The 18,770-nt window shown below is 38.9% G+C and overlaps 1 protein-coding gene across 1 annotated transcript in view; it reads left to right on the top strand.

Annotated features, from left to right (window-relative positions):
* SARNP (SAP domain containing ribonucleoprotein) overlaps positions 1-18,770 on the top strand; it is a 52,414-nt gene that overhangs the window by 8,825 nt on the left and 24,819 nt on the right. Inside the window, exons 2-9 of the mRNA XM_079714180.1 lie at positions 4,109-4,208; positions 6,497-6,543; positions 6,770-6,837; positions 10,332-10,383; positions 11,223-11,296; positions 11,747-11,775; positions 14,990-15,015; positions 16,526-16,594. Coding sequence (XP_079570306.1) covers positions 4,109-4,208; positions 6,497-6,543; positions 6,770-6,837; positions 10,332-10,383; positions 11,223-11,296; positions 11,747-11,775; positions 14,990-15,015; positions 16,526-16,594 — 465 coding nt within the window. The remainder of the gene's footprint in view (positions 1-4,108; positions 4,209-6,496; positions 6,544-6,769; positions 6,838-10,331; positions 10,384-11,222; positions 11,297-11,746; positions 11,776-14,989; positions 15,016-16,525; positions 16,595-18,770) is intronic.

Raw genomic sequence — 18,770 nt, 5'->3', positions numbered from 1 at the left:
GAAAATGTTCCTTTTTTTCTTCCATCTTCAATATTAAAGTGGCTACACAAAAATTCACCAGTTTTGATGTTTTCTTTTAAATGCACACTGATATGACAGCTGTCACAATAAAATCTAACCAAATTGTTTCTAATGAAGTTAAAGACAACTAAGCACTACTAGAGTCATCTTATGGAAGAAAACTGAACGAACTTTTTGGCCAACCCAGTATGTTGTTTTAAAACATTTTAAAGTCAAATACATATAAAAATGGGTAAGATTTGGGCTTCCCTGGTGGCACAGTGGTTGGGAGATTGCCTGCCAATGCAGGGGACACGGGTTCGAGCCCTGGTCTGGGAAGATCCCACATGCTACGGAGCAACTAAGTCAGTGTGCCACAACTACTGAGCCTGCGCTCTAGAGCCCGCGAGTCACAACTAGTGAGCCCACATGCCACAACTACTGAAGCCTGTGCACCTAGAGACCATGCTCCGCAAGAAGAGAAGCCACCGCAATGAGCAGCCCGTGCACCGAAACGAAGAGCAGCTCCCGCTCACCACGACTAGAGAAAGCCCGTGCGTGCAGCAGTGAGACCCAGTGCAGGCAAAAATAAATAAAATGAATAAATTTATTTAAAAAAAACGGGTAAGATTTGATATTATAAGTTATTTATTTACTTATTTATTTGATTGTGCCGGGTCTAGTTGTGGCTCAAGGGCTTCTCAGTTGTTGTGGCATGCGACCTCTTGGTTGCAGGATGCATGAGGGATCTAGTTCCCTGACCAGGGATCAAACCTGGGTCCCCTGCGTTATGAGCATGGAGTCTTAACCACTGCGCCACCAGGGAAGTCCCTGTAAATTCTTATTTGAGGCTTTAAAAGTGTTTTGTTCTACTAATGTAATTGTGCCAAAATGAAATGAGTGAAATGACTTCATTTTCAGCTATTTTGTTTTTACTCATCTATTTCCCTTTTGAAATAATGTCCCAGTCAGTATAGGAGCAGAACCCATAATAGAATAATAAAGTAATACAACAGTGTGTAAAAACTATATGTAACATTCTCATTTGACCAGAGAAGGGGACGTAGAGGTGCTGAGAAGACTGCTGAATGAGCCAGAGACCTGAGGTTAGGGACTGGGAGCCAGTGGGGGGTTGAGATTTCAGTGACCAACAGCAATAGCAAGGTCAGTGGTCAGCAGTGGTGGAGGCTATCCAAGCTAAACAACCAGTTGTACCAGTCTGTCAGCTTCAAGTCTACCAGATTAGCATCCTGTGCAAAATCCATCACCGACTGTCTGTTTCCTTGTCATCTGGAGGTTTTTGTAAACTTTTGTCCATATCTACACAGTTTTGGGAAGGAAGGAGAAGGGAGGAACAACTCTATTAGAAAGTTGAATTTTGAATTGCCTGAGTATTTACATTCCTTTTCCCTAGGTGGTCTTAATGTTACTTAAACCAGGAGAAGAAAGAAGGAATGGAGTCTTCTGAGGAAGATTAGGAGTTATAGGAAGTAAAGAAATTATATTGCTTTGTAAACAAGCAACACCCTCTAAACATACACACACGTACACACACACACAGAGTAAATGATATATTTAAAATGTTAGGTGATCTCTAAGTGCCGGGGTTGCATAAGACTTTTTTTTTCCTTTATACTTTTCAGAATTTTCAAACTATTCTACAGTGAACATAATACTTTCTTAAAAGTGTAACTAAAATCAAACGACTTGGTCTCCAGGAAACTGAGAAAAAATAAAGTACCAACATGGGAAAGATCAAGATTCTTACTTAAGGTCCATTACTTAAGAAATGGACTTTAGAGATCACTTAGAATCTAGATTCTAGATTAATACTATTCACTGTATCATCTGTAGGTCAGTGCTCATCCATGAACTGTTACTGGTTAATGATGAGATAAGTTTAAAACAGAAATTAAGCTTTTAGAAACTTTTATAGCAGTTTGACATCACTGCTACATCCAAGTGTATGATCATTTTTCTAGTAATTGATTTTATTGTTTCTATACAAAAGTTGGAATACTATAAAAACTTGGCAGCCCTATCAGTATACCTATTTAAAAATATATTGATCTATGAAATGCAGAAATCTGAGAAGCAGTCATTCTGTCTGATCTTGTCTAACCCTTCATCCGGTGTCTGTCTAACACTTACAAAGAGTTAGTAGCTGCCAAGCACTATTGTAAATGCTTTATGAGTATTTGCTGGTTCAATCTTCATAACAACCCTATGCTGTAGGTACTGTTGCATTATCCCCATTTCATAGGAAACTGAGGCACAAAGAGGTTATGTTACTCACCCAAGGTTACACAGCTGTAAGTGGTAAAGCTGGAAGTTGAACCCAAGGTAGTCTGACTTCAGAGGCCATGTTATGCTTTGCAGCCACTCCACACTTTTAATGGGTGATTACCTACCATATTTCTCAATAGAGGGTGCTGTTGGCTTGTTGAGTAGAACAGTGTTCCACATAGTATCCCTCCCTGCCTGCATGTCCCACTCACTGAATGCCCAATCAGAAAAAAAAAAAATTGCTCCTCTCTCCATTTCCAAATGTTTCCTTGGTTGAAAACCTTTTAGAGCTGACCAGCATATTCCCATAGTTGTAAAGTTCTATAGGAATCTGCTTTCTGACTTCTACTGGTTGGTCTTAGATCTGTACTTTGAAACTAGTAAAGTCTTTTTTCAGGACAAATATCTCTGTGCCCTGATCTGCATATAGGATTTTTGGAGCCTTTCTTTTCTTGGTTGTTCTCCTTGGATCAGCGTGTCATTACGCTCCTTAAAATGAGAATATAGAGCCCAGTAAGGCTATTAATCACTTAATATAGATTCTGGGGCTTCCCTGGTGGCGCAGTGGTTAAGAATCCACCTGCCAATGCAGGGGACATGGGTTCGATCCCTGGTCTGGGAAGATCCCACATGCCGCGGAGCAACTAAGCCCGTGTGCCACAGCTACTGAGCCCGTGTGCCGCAACTACTGAAGCCCACGCGCCTAGAGCCCGTGCTCCACAACAAGAGAAGCCACCACAATGAGAAGCCCACGTACCACAACGAAGAATAGCCCCCACTCGCCGCAAGCAGAGAAAAGCCTGCGCGAAGCAACAGAGAAGGCAGCCAAAAACAATAAACAAATAAAATAATAAATAAATTTAAAAATAGATATGTATATAGATTCTGTTTTTTTAGTTACCCTTAACCTAGAATTACTTTCGTAGCAAATCATACTGTTTGCCCTCTTTGCATTTGTAATCATCTAAAACCCTGACTGAGGTCTTTATCCTTTGAGTTACTGTTGAGCCAGATCTTGTTCATCTGGTTTTTTAACAATTTGTTTTGAATATAAGTGTAGTACTTATAGGTATACCTTATTTCTTCTAAATTGAATCTTCATTTTGGCTTATTGTTTTCCCTGAAGAGCCAACAACACCCCTTGACATCCCCACCCACCCACCTTTAGTTCTGTCAGTAGTCCATCAATTCTTCCTCCTTCTGTTGTCTGCAAAGTTGATAAGTATACCTGTTGTATCTTTAGTCAAGTTACTGATTTAAAAATCTTCAACTCATGCCATGTCGTGGCATGCCATTACATATTTTTTTCCATTTTGGCAAAGATCCTTTATGTGATTCATTATTGACATTAATCTAGCTAACACATCTACCTAATTCTGTGGTGATCAAACTTGTATGTATGTATATGGTAGATTGCAGTAAAGGATCTGGGATAATAGATAGTAAGGAAAATCTGCTTTTAGATAATTAGATTCTACTTAAAGATTCATTCCTTATATGAGCTGGTACAGTAATTGTTCGGGAAAAAGACCACCCCCTCTCAGAAGTAGCTAAAGATTTATGTAATAAATGTATGAATAGATCAGAATTTGATTAAAGTAGGTTTATTCACCATCTGTTAGAAAAGTCCTCTTGCATATTGAATATTGTTAGGAGGAAGCAGATCATCTTTGTGGACCTAGAAGCTTGGTGGGATTAAGACAGTAGTTTTGGGTTGATCTTTCCTTTCTTTTTCTTTCTTGTGAGAACTACCTCTTTTTTTTTTTCTCCCCCACCAGGTTCATTCTGTAAATTAAGGAAAAGCTTTATTCTTTTTTCTCAGCTTGCTGAACTAAAGCAGGAGTGTCTTGCTCGTGGTTTGGAGACCAAGGGAATAAAACAAGATCTCATCAACAGGCTCCAGGCATATCTTGAAGAGCATGGTAAGTTCTTTGCGGAGGCAAAGAGTGATGTGAGGGGATTAATTTTTTTTCTTAATAAATTTATTTATTTTATTTATTTATTTTTGGTTGTGTTGGGTCTTCATTGCTGCGTGCGGGCTTTCTCTAGTTGCAGCGAGTGGGGGCTACTCTTCCTTGCGGTGCGCGGGCTTCTCAATGCGGTGGCTTCTCGTTGCAGAGCACGGGCTCTAGGCGCACAGGCTTCACTCAATAGTTGGGCTCGCGGGCTTTAGAGCGCAGGCTCAGTAGTTGTGGTGCACAGGCTTAGTTGCTCTGTGGCATGTAAGATCTTCCCGGACCAGGGCTTGAACCCATGTTCCCTGCATTGGCAGGCAGATTCTTAACCACTGTGCTGCCAGGGAAGCCTGAGAGGATTAATTTTTAGGCTCTGCCATACAGAAGATTTCTTCTTTTCCTTTAGGTTGTTGATGATGTAAGATTTTAATTAACTCTATCAAGAAAACTCTTGTCATCTAAAACAGTGGTTATAATGAAAAGAAATAACCCCTCTTTTAAAAAGACATTGTAATTTTATTTCAACAAATTATTTTCAAGGAAGTATGGGAAAGCAAGCATCATTAGACTGAGAATCGGAAGATTTGAAGTCTAATTCCTCTTGAGCCAGAAATTTACTAGGTAACTTTGGACAGCCACTGTTTTCATGGCTAAGTGTCTTTTGTAGTCTGTGAAGTGAGACAAGTGTCTCCACCCTTGAAATCCATAAACCTAAGTAATCTCTGGTCCCTTCTAGCTCTGACATTTTCTAATTCCACTTTAAAAAACAAACAAACACTTCATTTAAGGCATAGTATCATCCTTCTCTAATTTTAATTTATTCCCTTTTATTCCCATTCCTTTTACCCCAACTCTCTTAGGCAACTACTCTAATGTGTTTGATATATATTTTTTGTCTTTGTCCTTATAAACCGTGTAGTGTTGTTTGGTCTACAGTAATTTTATGTATTTGGCAGTGAGGCCATAGCCTTACTTTATTGCACACTTTTTTCTCTAAGTACTGTGTTTTTTTAAGATGTAGCAGCCATCTAATCTATTGATTCTAATTCCTGCATGGTATTCTATGATGTAAAGAATTAACCGTGTTTTATTTAGTTCACCCAGTGACTGACTCCTGAGCTACTTCTTTCATATTCCCTTATATTCCTGTGTGAGAGTCTTGGGGGTATATACCCAGGAATGGGGTTGCTAATAAATATCTGTTCATAAATGTATACTTAATATGACTAAACACCACTAAATTGTTTTTCTGAATTGCTGTATAAATTTCATCATCAGCACATGAGGACTCACTGTCCTAACAAGTGGCCTAATTTTTGGTAATCTGTTAGTGGTTTCAATTTACATTCCTCTACTTATTAAAAAGTTTAAACATGTCTTTTGTTCGTGGTTCTTTGGCTTTCTCCTTTGCCCATTTTTCTTTTGGGGTTCTCATCGTTTGCTTGTTAGTTTGCAGGCATATCATATATTCTAGTGACTATTCCCATGTTGGTTTTAGACACAGATATCTTCTTTGACATTTGTTTCTTTTTCTGTGGTATCCTTTCCTAATTTGGGGTTTTTTTGTGTGTGTACTTTTAAAAAACATTTATCATCTTTTTTTTATTAATTAATTAATTTTTGGCTGTGCTGGGTCTTCATTGGTGGCCATGGGCTTTCTCTAGTTGCGGCAAGCAGGGGCTACACTTTCGTGGCAGTGGGCAGGCTTCTCATTGCGGTGGCTTCTCTTGTTGCGGAACACGGGCTGTAGGCGCACGGGCTTCAGTAGTTGTGGTGTACGGGCTTAGTTGCTCCGTGGCATGTGGGATCTTCCTGGACCAGGGCTCGAACCCATGTCCCCTGCGTTGGCAGGCGGATTCTTAACCAGTGCGCCACCAGGGAAGCCCCCTTTCCTAGTTATGAAAAATAAGTTTTTTGCATAGTACTTTTGCTTCTGGGTTTTTTGTTTTGTTTTTATTGTTTTAGAAATTCTTCCCCACCACTAAGTTCTGCCACAGTACTTTTTATTAATGTTATAGTTTGACCTCATCATGTTTAGTTCTTCAGTCCAGCTGGAGTTCAACCTCTTAATTGATGTTAGTTAGGTAGAGAATATAGTTTTTATATTCTCCATGTAGAGCAAATTTTATGAACATTTCTGCCTTCATTATTGAATTTTATTTTGGGAAAGCAAAATGATTATAATTTTAGCCTAAGTACAGTGATCAAGATGGTTTTGTAGCAGGGCTTGACCTGATTATTTTAATATTCTTTAGCTGAAGAGGAGGCAAATGAAGAAGATGTACTGGGAGATGAAACAGAGGTGAGTTGGAGAGAGTAAGGTTAGTCACTGGCCTGGCAGTGTGCCACTGCCTTGGTCACGTTGCTAAACGTCAATCATTAGAGGGCTTCAATGCTAACTCGTTAGGGGAGCATAAAGGGGGAATGAAGGTTCTGAAAGACTGGTTCGTTTTGGAGTTCTCATATTCTTCTGTTGATAGGTATTTACTCTTGATTTATTTTAACCATCTTGTTTCATTTGGTTTTAGGAAGAAGAACCGAAGCCCATAGAACTGCCTGTCAAAGAGGAAGAACCTCCTGAAAAAACTGTTGATGTGTAACTATCCCTTTTTTATAATGAGGACAGAGCAGATGGTTCTGGATTTTTTAGTGTTACACTCTGTTTACCTCTTATACATTCCCATTGGAATGTATACATTCCCTTTTTTTTTTTTTAATTTGGTTGCATTGGGTCTTAGTTGTGGCTTGCTTGCTCCTTAGTGGTGGCATGTGAACTCTTAGATGCGGCGTGCATGTGGGATCTAGTTCCCTGACCAGGGATTGAACCCGGGCCCCCTGCACTGGAAGGCAGATTCTTTACCACTGCGCCACCAGGGAAGTCCCTCATTGGCTTTTTCATTTCTCATTAGATCATACATTTTCAGAAAGGTCTTGTTCATTTCAAGTACATGGTCCCAGTGAAGCAAAGTAACTTTGTCTCTGGGTTATGTAATAGATAATTAGGACCACGAGACTTCAAGCCCAGATAAAGTTTAGTTCTCTTAGCCTTTGTTGTATCACCGTAATAGATGATTCTTCTTCTGTGTAAGAGAATCATGCACATTTTCTGCATATAAGGAATTTTGTAAGGGAAGAGGGTGCTGAGCAAGGTTATGTCTCAAGTAACACTGTATTCTTTTTTCCTTTTTGATTTACAGTGGAGGAAGGGAGGACAAAGTACTAAGTGAAAAGTGGATCTTGATTTATTTAAATTATTCCACAAGGTTGATCATAAACATTTTTTATTTGGGGTTTCCCCGCAAATGTCTGGCCATCTTATACTCCAGCATGTTAAGAACAGTTGAGTCCTTTTTAACATTTTTGTTCCTCATAGCTGTATTAATCCATTTAATTATAAAAGACAATTAAAAAAAAAGGACAATAGATGTAAAAAGTCAAAGTCAAACAGTACATAGAGGAATATATAAATTGAAAATTAAGTACCCTTGTCTCCACCCCCACCTGACTTCCCAGAGGTTTTCAGTATATTCTTTTGGAATATTTTATATGTGCATATACAGATACATATGTACACACATATGCATATTGTCAGTTTCTTGCTTTTTTTTCACATATGGAGATCTTTCTATATCATCATATAATATCTTTATTTAAATATTAGTTATAGGGACTTCCCTGGCGGTCCAGTGGTTAAGACTCCATGCTTCCACTGAAGGGGGCACAGGTTCGATCCCTGGTTGGGGAACTAAGATCATGCATGCTGCATGGCGCGGCCAAAAAAAATTAGTTATATATAGGCAAGGTTCTAAGTGTTTTACATGTATTCTCATTTAATTGTCACGTCAACGCTATGAAATGAGGATAATTATCCTAGTAAGTGGTAGGTCTCTTTTTTTTTTAGCTTGTCGTTATGGGATATTACAAGTATATACAAAACTTAGGAGAATAGTAAATAGACCCCCATGAACCCATCACCTAGATTTAGTTGTTATCAACTTAGAATCTTATTCTTTCTGGCAGCTAATAGTACTCCATTCTATGGTTGAACAGTAATTTCACCAGTCTCCTGTTGATGGACATTTAGATTATTCATAATTGCAAAAAATACAGTGCATGTTCATATACAACTAATTTTAAATTTATGCAGGTATGTCCAAAGGATAAGTTTCTAGCAATGGATTTTCTGCATTAGAGAAGATGTGCATTTAATATTTTATTAGATTTTGTCATATTACTGCTTTCTAAAGCCATTTAGTTATCATCCATCATAGGAGGTTTATGTTTAGATATAATGCCTTGAGAAAATGGCTGATGGGATAGCTTTAAAATAGAGATGTTTTGGGGAGTTATGGGGCAAGAAGGAAGATGAAATAAATACAATTATAATTGGCCTGTGTGGGTTAAAAATTATGAAGTTTGAAAATTTGTAGTTTATTTTTATAATATGTAAAATGTGTAATTCCCTTGTTTAGAGGGCTTTAATTTTTTAGTTTATTTTTATAATATGTAAAATGTGTAATTCCCTTGTTTAGAGGGCTTTAATTTTATCAGTGAATTTCTAAACAAAGAAATTGAAAATGTGTGTGGGAGGGGTTGTGTTTTTGCTTGTTAGAGGAATAGTAGTGGTTAGACTAAAGTATGTACAGAAAGATTCTGGGTCGCCGTAATATGGAGAATGTTTTGTATGTGACTATGGGTAGGGGCGAAACTTCTGAGTGAAGAGAAGAAATTTCACGTGAGCCCCAGAATATGATGTTATTTATTGCTTGAGCTTAATTATGCCTGAGGGAGTTGGAACAGAGCTGAAGGAAGCTTCTTCTTTCCGGTTCCCTTTCTGCCATGAAGTGTACTGATGGGAATGTGGAGGAAGTCATTAGCCTGGGGTTTGGTGGAGAGGACTGCTATTTTAATGGCATTGGACTTCAAGTAGAACATTAAACGTCAGTGTCCCTTTCTGCCTGAACAAAACAGAGAGGACTGGGGAAGGAAAGATGACTGGGAAATGGAAAGAAATCAGAAATTTCTTTAGAAGTCAGAATGTACAGGGCTAATTTAGGTCCTTAGAACATTCAAAAGGAGATCCCCTTGCTTTGTCTTTTGCTTGAGGTTCTCCAAAAAAGGTACCTCTGTTTCTAGTTTGATTTTTTTCCCCTCTCCTCAATCCACGGCAGTTAAATATTGCAGGACTTAGTTATGGTCAGCAGGGGGCTCCCATTGCTTATCTGTCAGTCCAGGGACCTCCAACAAAAGGATGGAGGAGAGAGTAAGTTCCTGTTCCAGAATTGCTTCCTCTGAAAATGCCATTAAACCATTACTACCTTTCAGGGCATCAAATGGGAAAAGTGTCTGGGATATTGGAACAAAAGCCTCCCATGTCTCTAAATGAGGGACCTTAATGAGACTGGTTATGACCCACAGTTTTATGGGAGTTGTTTGGTGGAGGGTTAATGCCCTTCCATTTATCCTGAGTACTTCCGAACTTTGTCTCCCGCCCCCCTGGTCCCCCCTCTTTTGTTTTCTCTTAAACCTTTTGACTGGTAACTTGCCATGTTTTCCTAATTCAAACTCCCCTTAGCCTTTTTTCTTCCCACTCCCTTTGGCATTTTTATTTATCCCACTTTGACTGTTCCAGCTGGAGCTACGGGCCCATGGGAGATAGAAGGGATTTGTAAAAGCAGGAGACTAGACCTTGTAGAGCACTCATTAATTGCGATGAAAATTGAGAGCTGGTATTTAGATGAGGGTTGGAGGAATAGTCATGAGTCCAAAAGTACATTTAAAGTTCCTAAAAGTAAATGAAATGATTTCTGGTGTCCTTTGAGCATTTCCCTCAGCTCAGTATATTTAACCAGACGTCTTTCCTTGTTACTTTCTTATACTCTAGCAAAGTAGCTTAGTCTGTTATTCAAACTCTTTTATCAGTAGACGACACTTCAAGGAGCTAAAGGTCTAATGGGCTTCATGTTTTTTTTGGTCTGAAGGGTGGTAGAGAGATATGGGACAGAGGACATGATTCAGGTGAATTCTTATACACTTCAAAGGTTTTGGTTTAGAATGTCAGTCTTCTGATTTTAAAAATCCCTTTTCCAGGGCAGCAGAGAAAAAAGTGGTAAAAATTACATCTGAAATACCGCAGACTGAGGTAGGTATTCTTTCAGAAGAGCAGTCTCTATATATATATCTTTCTGTTTCTTACCCTTTATTTTGTCTGTATCATCACTTTAAAATATTTACTCATAGGCAGAAAATCAGTATTGACAGATTTTGGTATTGATACATTTTTCCACCAGCCACACTTGGGAATATATTTGGACTGGCATAGTCACCTTTGAGGCCGTAGTCTTTTTGTATAGTATTCTGGTCTTAGTGGTAACTCTTTTTAAGATGTTTACAAACTAAGATTAGAGTTTGAGAGGATTATACCTTGGAAGAGATGAAAATTTACAAGGGAAGATGTCACTCTTAAGTTACTACTAGCTAGCTGGTGAGATTGAAATTTCTCTGGATCCTATCTCAAGATCTCTGAAACTAGGTTTCAGTGAAGATCTATGGGGTTTTTTTGTACTATTAAAGTAGAGATGGCATAGGACAACGCTGCCTCATTTCTAACTGAAAGAGTACAACTAGTGTTGGAACCAAGCTGTTCCTTTGATCCATTTTCAAAGGTCAGTCAAACACAGCTTTTGTCTTCTTGGCTTGATACAGAATGCGGGTTTTATTTTATTCCTTCCCTTTTGTTTTTGAGGACATGAATGTAATAATAGTCTTTTTGTGTTTGCTTTCTGGAAAGGACTGTTGAGTTAAGCCCTGGGATGGATACAACCTGATATCCTCTATGATTGTCAGTATAACTCAGTTTGCACCTTAAGAAATTAATCCCAATGTTCTAGAGATAAACACCTCTAAATGACTTTTCTCTTAAAAGAAGGAAACCAGAAATTGAATTTTTCTCTTGCCTTTCTTTTGTCTGTTATCACTTAGAGGATGCAGAAGAGAGCTGAACGATTCAATGTACCTGTGAGCTTGGAGAGTAAGAAAGCTGCCAGGGCAGCTAGGTGAGTGTTCCCAGCCTTTTAGACCTGAGATCGTGGTAATATGAAGGTGAGGGAATGTGTTCCTAGGTTTTAAATATAGTTGTTGATTTTAAGTAGAATAGAGGCCTTGCTGGAAAGAAATACTCTCTTGGCTCTATTCAGAACGTATCTGCTGATTGGTTATAGTAGCTATAGATTGGGTTTTATTATCAAGCAGGGTTTTTGTAATAGGTAAAAGTCAGGAACTGACTGCTACTCCCAGTTCTGATAAGGCTACCTTTTAACTTATTCTCTGGACTCTTGGTGAGAAAAAGAGTCAACTGAACCTCTTTCATGGGGTTGTTAGAATTAGCTAATGATTGCAAGGCTTGAGATCACAAGCAAGAAGTGCCATATGTATACTTGACACGGAGACAGACAACCAGGAGTGTGAACAGCTTCCTAAAATTTAGCTTGTTTTTCTTTCTACAGATTTGGGATTTCTTCAGTTCCATCAAAAGGTAAGAGTATAGAGACTTCTGAGAAAGTTATCTTTGTGTTTTTACTTTTTTGGCACAACAGATTCCATTTCTCCAAATTAAGGTAAACTTGTTAGCTCTAGAAGCCTGTAAGAGGTTATTATATCCACCTCTTTGCTCTAGGTAAAACCATACTTAAGCCTTCCTGGGCAATTTAGAGAAGGTGCTAAAGTTATGAGAGAATAGGAGGAAGTGCCAACATTTGTTTTCCTTTTCTTGGATCTCTTCAGAGAAGTTTCTAATACCTTCTTTATTCTTATGTCTCAAGTTAGCATGTAATTATTGTGTACCTGTCCAGTGTTATATTGCCTAGTGTGAGTGGCAAAAGGAAGAAAAGAGTCTCTTTTATTTTTTATTTTTTTTTTCTCTTTTACCTTCTAGGAATTTACAAGGGAATAATCTTGGATAAAAGACTTAGCCACAAGGATTATCACAGCATTATTTATAGTGATCAATAACTGGAAACAATGTAATATACAATAGAGAATTGGTTGAGTAAAATGTGTACCATAGTACAGTTAGAAGACCATGAAGATGTTTAAAATTATACTGAAGAATATTTGTCAGACAGATAAATGGAAAAAGCAAGTTATAAAATATTTGTCGTATGTTCCTATTTCCCAATAAAAGTGCATGTATGGTTAGGGAAAAAGATTAGAGGGATATATACTAAATTGATAACATTCATTGTCTCTGGTTGGTGGAATTTTGAGTGACTTCTTTTTGCTTGTCTATGTTTTTTAAATTTCTACATTGAATATGTATTTGTAATAAATTAGGGGGAAAAGTTACTCTTTTTAATTTATTTTTATTATTGTTTTTAATTTTATTTATTTATTTATTTTTGGCTGCACTGGGGTCCGTTACTGCTCACGGGCTTTCTTTAGTTGTGGTGAGCAGGGGCTACTGCAGTGTGCGGGCTTCTCATTGCAGTGGCTTGTCTTTATTGTGGAGCACGGGCTCTAGGTGCCTGGGCTTCAGTAGTTGTGGCACGTGGGCTCAGTAGTTGTGGTTCATGGGCTCAAGAGCGCAGGCTCAGTAGTTGTGGTGTGCGGGCTTAGTTGCTCTGCAGCATGTGGGATCTTCCCGGACCAGGGATCAAACCTGTGTCCCCTGCATTGGCAGGCAGACTCTTATCCACTGTGCCACCAGGGAAGTCCCTCAGAGACTTTAAATGTAGTCTTCTGATCCAATGCAGTCTTCCTAGTGACCTGTTAGTAGTGTCAAGTCTATTAAGAAAATGTCCTCCAAAGATCTTGTAGAGTTTTGCTATGCCCCTTTAAAAGACCAGCAAGGGACTTCCCTGGTGGTTCAGTGGTTAAGACTCCACCTTCCAATGTAGGGGACACGGGTTTGATCCCTGGTCGGGGAACTAAGATCCCACATGCTGCGGGGCACCTGAGCCCATGCACCACAACTAGAGAGCCCGCTTGCCCCTTAACTACTGAACTTGTGTGCTCTGGAGCCCGTGTGCCACAACTAGAGAAACCTATGTGCCACAACGAAAGATCCCACCTGCCACAAATAAGACCCGATGCAGTCAAAAAAATAAATAAGTAAAAATAAAAAATAAAAGACCAGCAAAATTCTGGTCACTTTCACTACATGCTTTAGAAACAGAATATTCTCTGACATTTAGTTATATCAAGAGAGAGATAATAGGATTGGTGATGTTACAACAAAAAATTTTAATATTTATTTATTTATTTGGCTGCACCAAGTCTCAGTTGCGGCACACAGGATCTTTGTTGCTACGTGCAGGGTCTTTTTAGCTGTGGCATGCCGGATCTTTAGTTGAGGCATGTGCGATCTAGTTCCCTGACCAGGGATCGAACCCGGGCCCCCTGCATTTGGAGTGCGGAGTTCTAGCCACTGGACCACTAGGGACGTCCCAAAAGTTTTAAAAGATATTATTTAATGGTGCTATTTGAAGAAAGGCAAAAGTTAAAATTAATACTTAGCCTAAAGAGGAAAACTGACCAATAAAATAATGTGTAGGTAACATTCAGTGTTATTCATATAATCCTAGAACTACAGGGTAGCTCTTAAAAGAGTAGAATTTGGCAACATATAAAAGGAAATACTGTTTTATAAGTGAGAACATAAAAATATGTAACAGTTCCTAGTACATAGGTTATGGTTAAAGTTGAGTCCATACCTGAAAGTTTACAGTGGAAAGTTAGGGAACCAATTACAATATTGAGATTGCTTAAAATAAAATTCTGAGAAGTTTTAAGTAAATAATTATTGACTAGGTTGGGGTTGGGCCTACAGGCTAATATACTATTTGCTTCTTAGTGATAATTTCAGGACAGAACATTCGCTTTAAGAAGCCATAGTTTTAACTCATTATAATAGTAGCTCTGGTCTTTTGTCCAGATAAGATGTTTTTCTCTTTTTTTAACAGCTTTATTGAGATATAATTCATGTATCATACAACTCATCCATTTAAAGTATATAATTCAGTGTTTTTTATATATTCACAGGGTTGTACAGCTATCATCATAGTCTAATTTTAGGACATACTCATCATCCCCAAAATAAACCCCATACCCGTTAGCAGTTTTTCTCATCCGCTCCCTCTGCCCCACCCCACTAATCAACCACTAAGTTTTTTCTATATATGTAAGTTTGCCTTCATATAAATGGTATCATACAGTTCATGGTCTTTTGTGACTGGCTTCTTTCGCTTAACATAATGTATTCCAGGTTTATCCCTGTTTTAGGATGTATCATTACTTCATTTCTTTTTATTGTTAGATAATATTAGGTTGTATTGATATACCACATTTTATCTACTCCTCAGTTGATGCACATTTGGGTTTTCATTTTGTGGCTACTATGGCTAATGTTGCTGTGAACATTTATATACAAGTTTTCGTGTGGATACATGCTTTCATTTCTCTTGGGTATATACCTAGGAGTAGAATTGCTAGGTCATATGGTAAACTCCATGTTTAACTTTTTGAGGAACTACCAAACTGTTTTCCAAAGTGGCTGTACTATTTTATGTTCCCAACAGCAATGGGTGCAGACATGGTCTCTAGATGTAATCTGTGCCTTTTCTTTAACTTCATAAGATAAAGGACATTTGTCCTATATATGATTTCTATGCTATCTAACTTGATTCAAAGACGTCAACTTCCTTTATGACTTTTAAGAATATTAAATAAAACTTTTAAATTAATTTCTTTAGGCCTGTCATCTGATGCCAAGCCTATGGTAAGAAATCTTTTTTTTTTTTCTTAACCTTGAGAGCCAAATCTTAACTCTGTATAGTTAGTTAAGTTACGGATTTTGCTTCTTCTCCCCAGATCAGAGGAAACTGAGGTAGTATGAGTTTGGTGACTGTTTTCAGTACGGTGTCTTATGTCCTAAATAGAAAGAATTGTTTGAGGTACTGAGAGGTCAGGAAAATTGCTGCATCTTCAAAGTCATTATAAACGTCTTCCTTCCTACCACTCCTCTTGAAAAGGGTAGATTTTGTTAGCTAGAGGACAATCCATATAACTCTTTGTTTTATGGTACTGGAGTTTTAGGGCCTCATCCAGTGGCTTCGGATAATGTCAGACTCTTAATTACCACAAGAGAATCTGTGGAAGCAACTTATGAGTTCTATTTTGTAGATACTGATAATTTTCAACACTACCTGTCAAATACCAGAGAATAAAGACTAAGATAGTACGCCTTCTGGACCATTATGACTTGTCAGCATGTTTAGAAAATGCAAGCAAATGCTGTGAAATATGTTTAGCTTTATGAAATCCTGCTCTTGGAATTACAGTTTAATAATGTAAGTGAAGGTGAAATGTTTTAGTAGTAGTAGTAGAAGTTAGTAGCAGTAGTAGTAGTAATGATAATGTCCCAAATATCCTTATGATAAGTCTTATATATCAAGGCTTCCAAGAAAATGGAAGGAAGAAAATTGAGTTAGGTACTGGTAGTAGATTTGTGTTCTGAAGAACGGAGAGCTGCAGTGATAGTTTCTCTTTGCTAGGGCATAGGGTTAAGAACTACTTGCAAAGCCTATGTATAGGAATTAACAATTTTGGACTGTGAATGATGGACTTGTTTGGAGGTGATGATTTAGACATTTGTTTGCTTTTTCAAGCAGTGTTTGGCCTACTTTGATCTTAAACCCTCCCTAGGCTTTTGCCACCTTTGATGAATGAAAGCGGCAGGGCTGAATCTTTCACTGCATTCCAGGAGAGAACTTTTAATAATTAGTGGCATGGATGAGTGCTGCTTAGCTTCCTAATTTGGCACATAGGGTATCTTTGATGTTGTATAGGCTTATTTGAACTCTTAGCTTTGGACCATAGTTTGTGCCTTCTGTTTTGATTTTTTTCTTTTTTTTAATTTATTTATTTTTGGCTGCATTGGGTCTTCATTGCTGTGCGCGGGCTTTCTCTAGTTGCGGCGAGCAGGGGCTACTCTTCGTTGCGGCACCCGGGCTTTTCATTGCGGTGGCTTCTCTTGTGGAGCACGGGCTCTAGGCGCGCGGGCTTCAGTAGTTGTGGTGCGTGGGCTCAGTATTTGTGGCTTGCAGGCTCTAGGGCGTAGGCTCAGTAGTTGTGGCGCACAGGCTTAGTTGCTCCGCGGCATGTGGGATCTTCCCGGACCAGGGCTCAAACCTGTGTCCCCTGCATTGGCAGGCAGATTCTTAGCTACTGCGCCACCAAGGAAGTCCCTGATTTTTTTTTTAAATATTTTTTTCCTATGTTTTTTGTAGGTTAACCTGGATAAGTTAAAGGAAAGAGCTCAAAGATTTGGTTTGAATGTCTCTTCAATCTCCAGAAAGGTAAGGTACTATTTTTGCGACATTAGAGCAGCTTGGGGCTACATAGTTTGGAAATGACTGTCCTAAGAATAGAACTGGCTACTCAGCACTTCATTTAATGCAGTCCTTTGACTATCACCTCCTCTCACTGACTATTGATTACATTATGGCTATTGTTTAACAAAGTTAATTGTTTTTTTCTACAGATTGTTTGCATAGCTGCCATGCTGGCTGTTAGAACAAGGTTTATATTTCTCTTTGTTGAGTTCAGTGACGTTACATCTGCTTTAACTTCTGATATAGGCATAATGGAAATTAAATAATCAGGGGAAGACAGTCCTGTCTTTAGGTCAAAGTTACCTAAAAGTAAAATTTGGAGGTTCTTTGGAACAAAACTGAGAAAATTGTTTCATTCTTTCTGCCCCTCTGCTAACTGATACTGTTTAGTGTAAGCAAGATGACTTTTTGACACCATGCTGTGGGGAGGGATCAATTCTACAGGGCATTGTTGTGTTTGGAGTTTTGCTAGGCACATTGGAGAAAATGCTAAGGACTTGCCTGTTTGCCTAGAGCCGGTAGTCTCTTTTTTTTTTTTTTTTTTTTTTTTTTTTTTTTTTTTTTTTGCGTTATGCGGGCCTCTCACTGTTGTGGCCTCTCCCGTTGCGGAGCACAGGCTCCGGACGCGCAGGCTCAGCGGCCATGGCTCACCGGCCCAGCCGCTCCGCAGCACGTGGGATCCTCCCAGACCGGGGCACGAACCCGCGTCCCCTGCATCGGCAGGCGGACTCTCAACCACTGCGCCACCAGGGAAGCCCGAGCCGGTAGTCTCTTAATCTTTGTTCTGTGAGAATGAGAGCACGTTTCTTGGTTGTTCAAGTGGTGGTAGGATTAAGGGAAGACTATTTCAAACCAGAAAAAACGTCATTAGGAAAAAAAAAAAATTATTTCCCACTCGAGTATGGAAGCATTTAGCTCTCTAGAAATCCATTAGAAAAAACTTACCTGACGGCAGTTATATTTTAGCTCAGAAAAGAAAAATTGAGTATATAAAAGTAAACATTAGTTGTGTCCCTGTGAGACTCATAACCTTGCACACAACTGTGCTTCATCTTCCTTCCCTTTGGGTTACATTTTTTGTGTTTACCAGAAATATAACATCATGTCTTTTTGCCCAACTTGATGCTCAGACCATCGGTATTCAGTAGGAGTATTTGGCGGTTTATGTGGAATAAAATAAAGGAGTTGAGAGGTAGGCAGAATATATGATTCTTAAACCACAAACAGCTTAATAGGGAAGAATTATTATAAACCAAAAGTCATTTGTGTTTTGCAAGATGGTCAAGAGAAAAGGTGCCTTGGATCCGTGACCCTTCTTATCATCTATCTCCTTGTTTTGTATATGAGGCCTAGGTATCTGAGAATCTCATCAATAACTTCACTCCTTTAGGGAATTGTATGAGTTTGTGTGTTGGAGGACGGAGGGAACAAAAGGTACCCACTGAACTGAGAAGGTACCTTGATACTGAAAAATGAGGCCGGCAGCTCTATATATATAATCAATGGAGTAGTTTATTATAGGGCAACTTACTTACAGGGTAGGATGAGGTAGACGACAATCTGGAAGCATTCACAGCTGCACTCCACACTGCTGAGGGGCCATTGGGCCAATTTTATACTTACAGTTAACCCAGGGTTTGGGGGTACATGCTTGGAAACAGGAAGTGCATTCCCAAGCCAAGATTTATGAATGGGTAACTAGTCTTGTGGGCGCCATGAATATATCAGTGAAGGTCGTCATTGTTGTTTAGAGACTAACAGAGTATAGAGGCCACCCAGGCCTAATGATCATTAAACAATATCTATTAACTACAGAGCCCTTGATGACAGAGAAGAGATGTACTACACAGTACAGCCCTAGGTAGAGTCAGTGGAAGGACAGGAGGAACTGAATGGACACAAGATGGCATCACTTATGCCAACAGCCATACATTGTGTGTTTTATCGAAATTAACAGAATTGAACAGGATATCTCCTACTACTTAGCTCATAGGGACACATTCCTGAGAGGAATTTTGTCTGTCACTCTGTGCTGCTCACCTGAGTTATACGAGGATATCAGTCTTTTCCCTTCCCTTCCCTGGAATCTTTCTCTATATTTGACCTGTTTTCAGCCTCCACAGGAGGCTGAATAAAACAT

The sequence above is a fragment of the Hyperoodon ampullatus genome, assembly GCF_949752795.1.
Source record: "Hyperoodon ampullatus genome assembly, chromosome: 11".
In the NCBI taxonomy this organism is placed as follows: Eukaryota; Metazoa; Chordata; class Mammalia; order Artiodactyla; family Ziphiidae; genus Hyperoodon; species Hyperoodon ampullatus.
The sequence above is the reverse complement of the archived record's forward strand: the minus strand, read 5'-3'. Positions and strand labels throughout refer to the sequence as shown.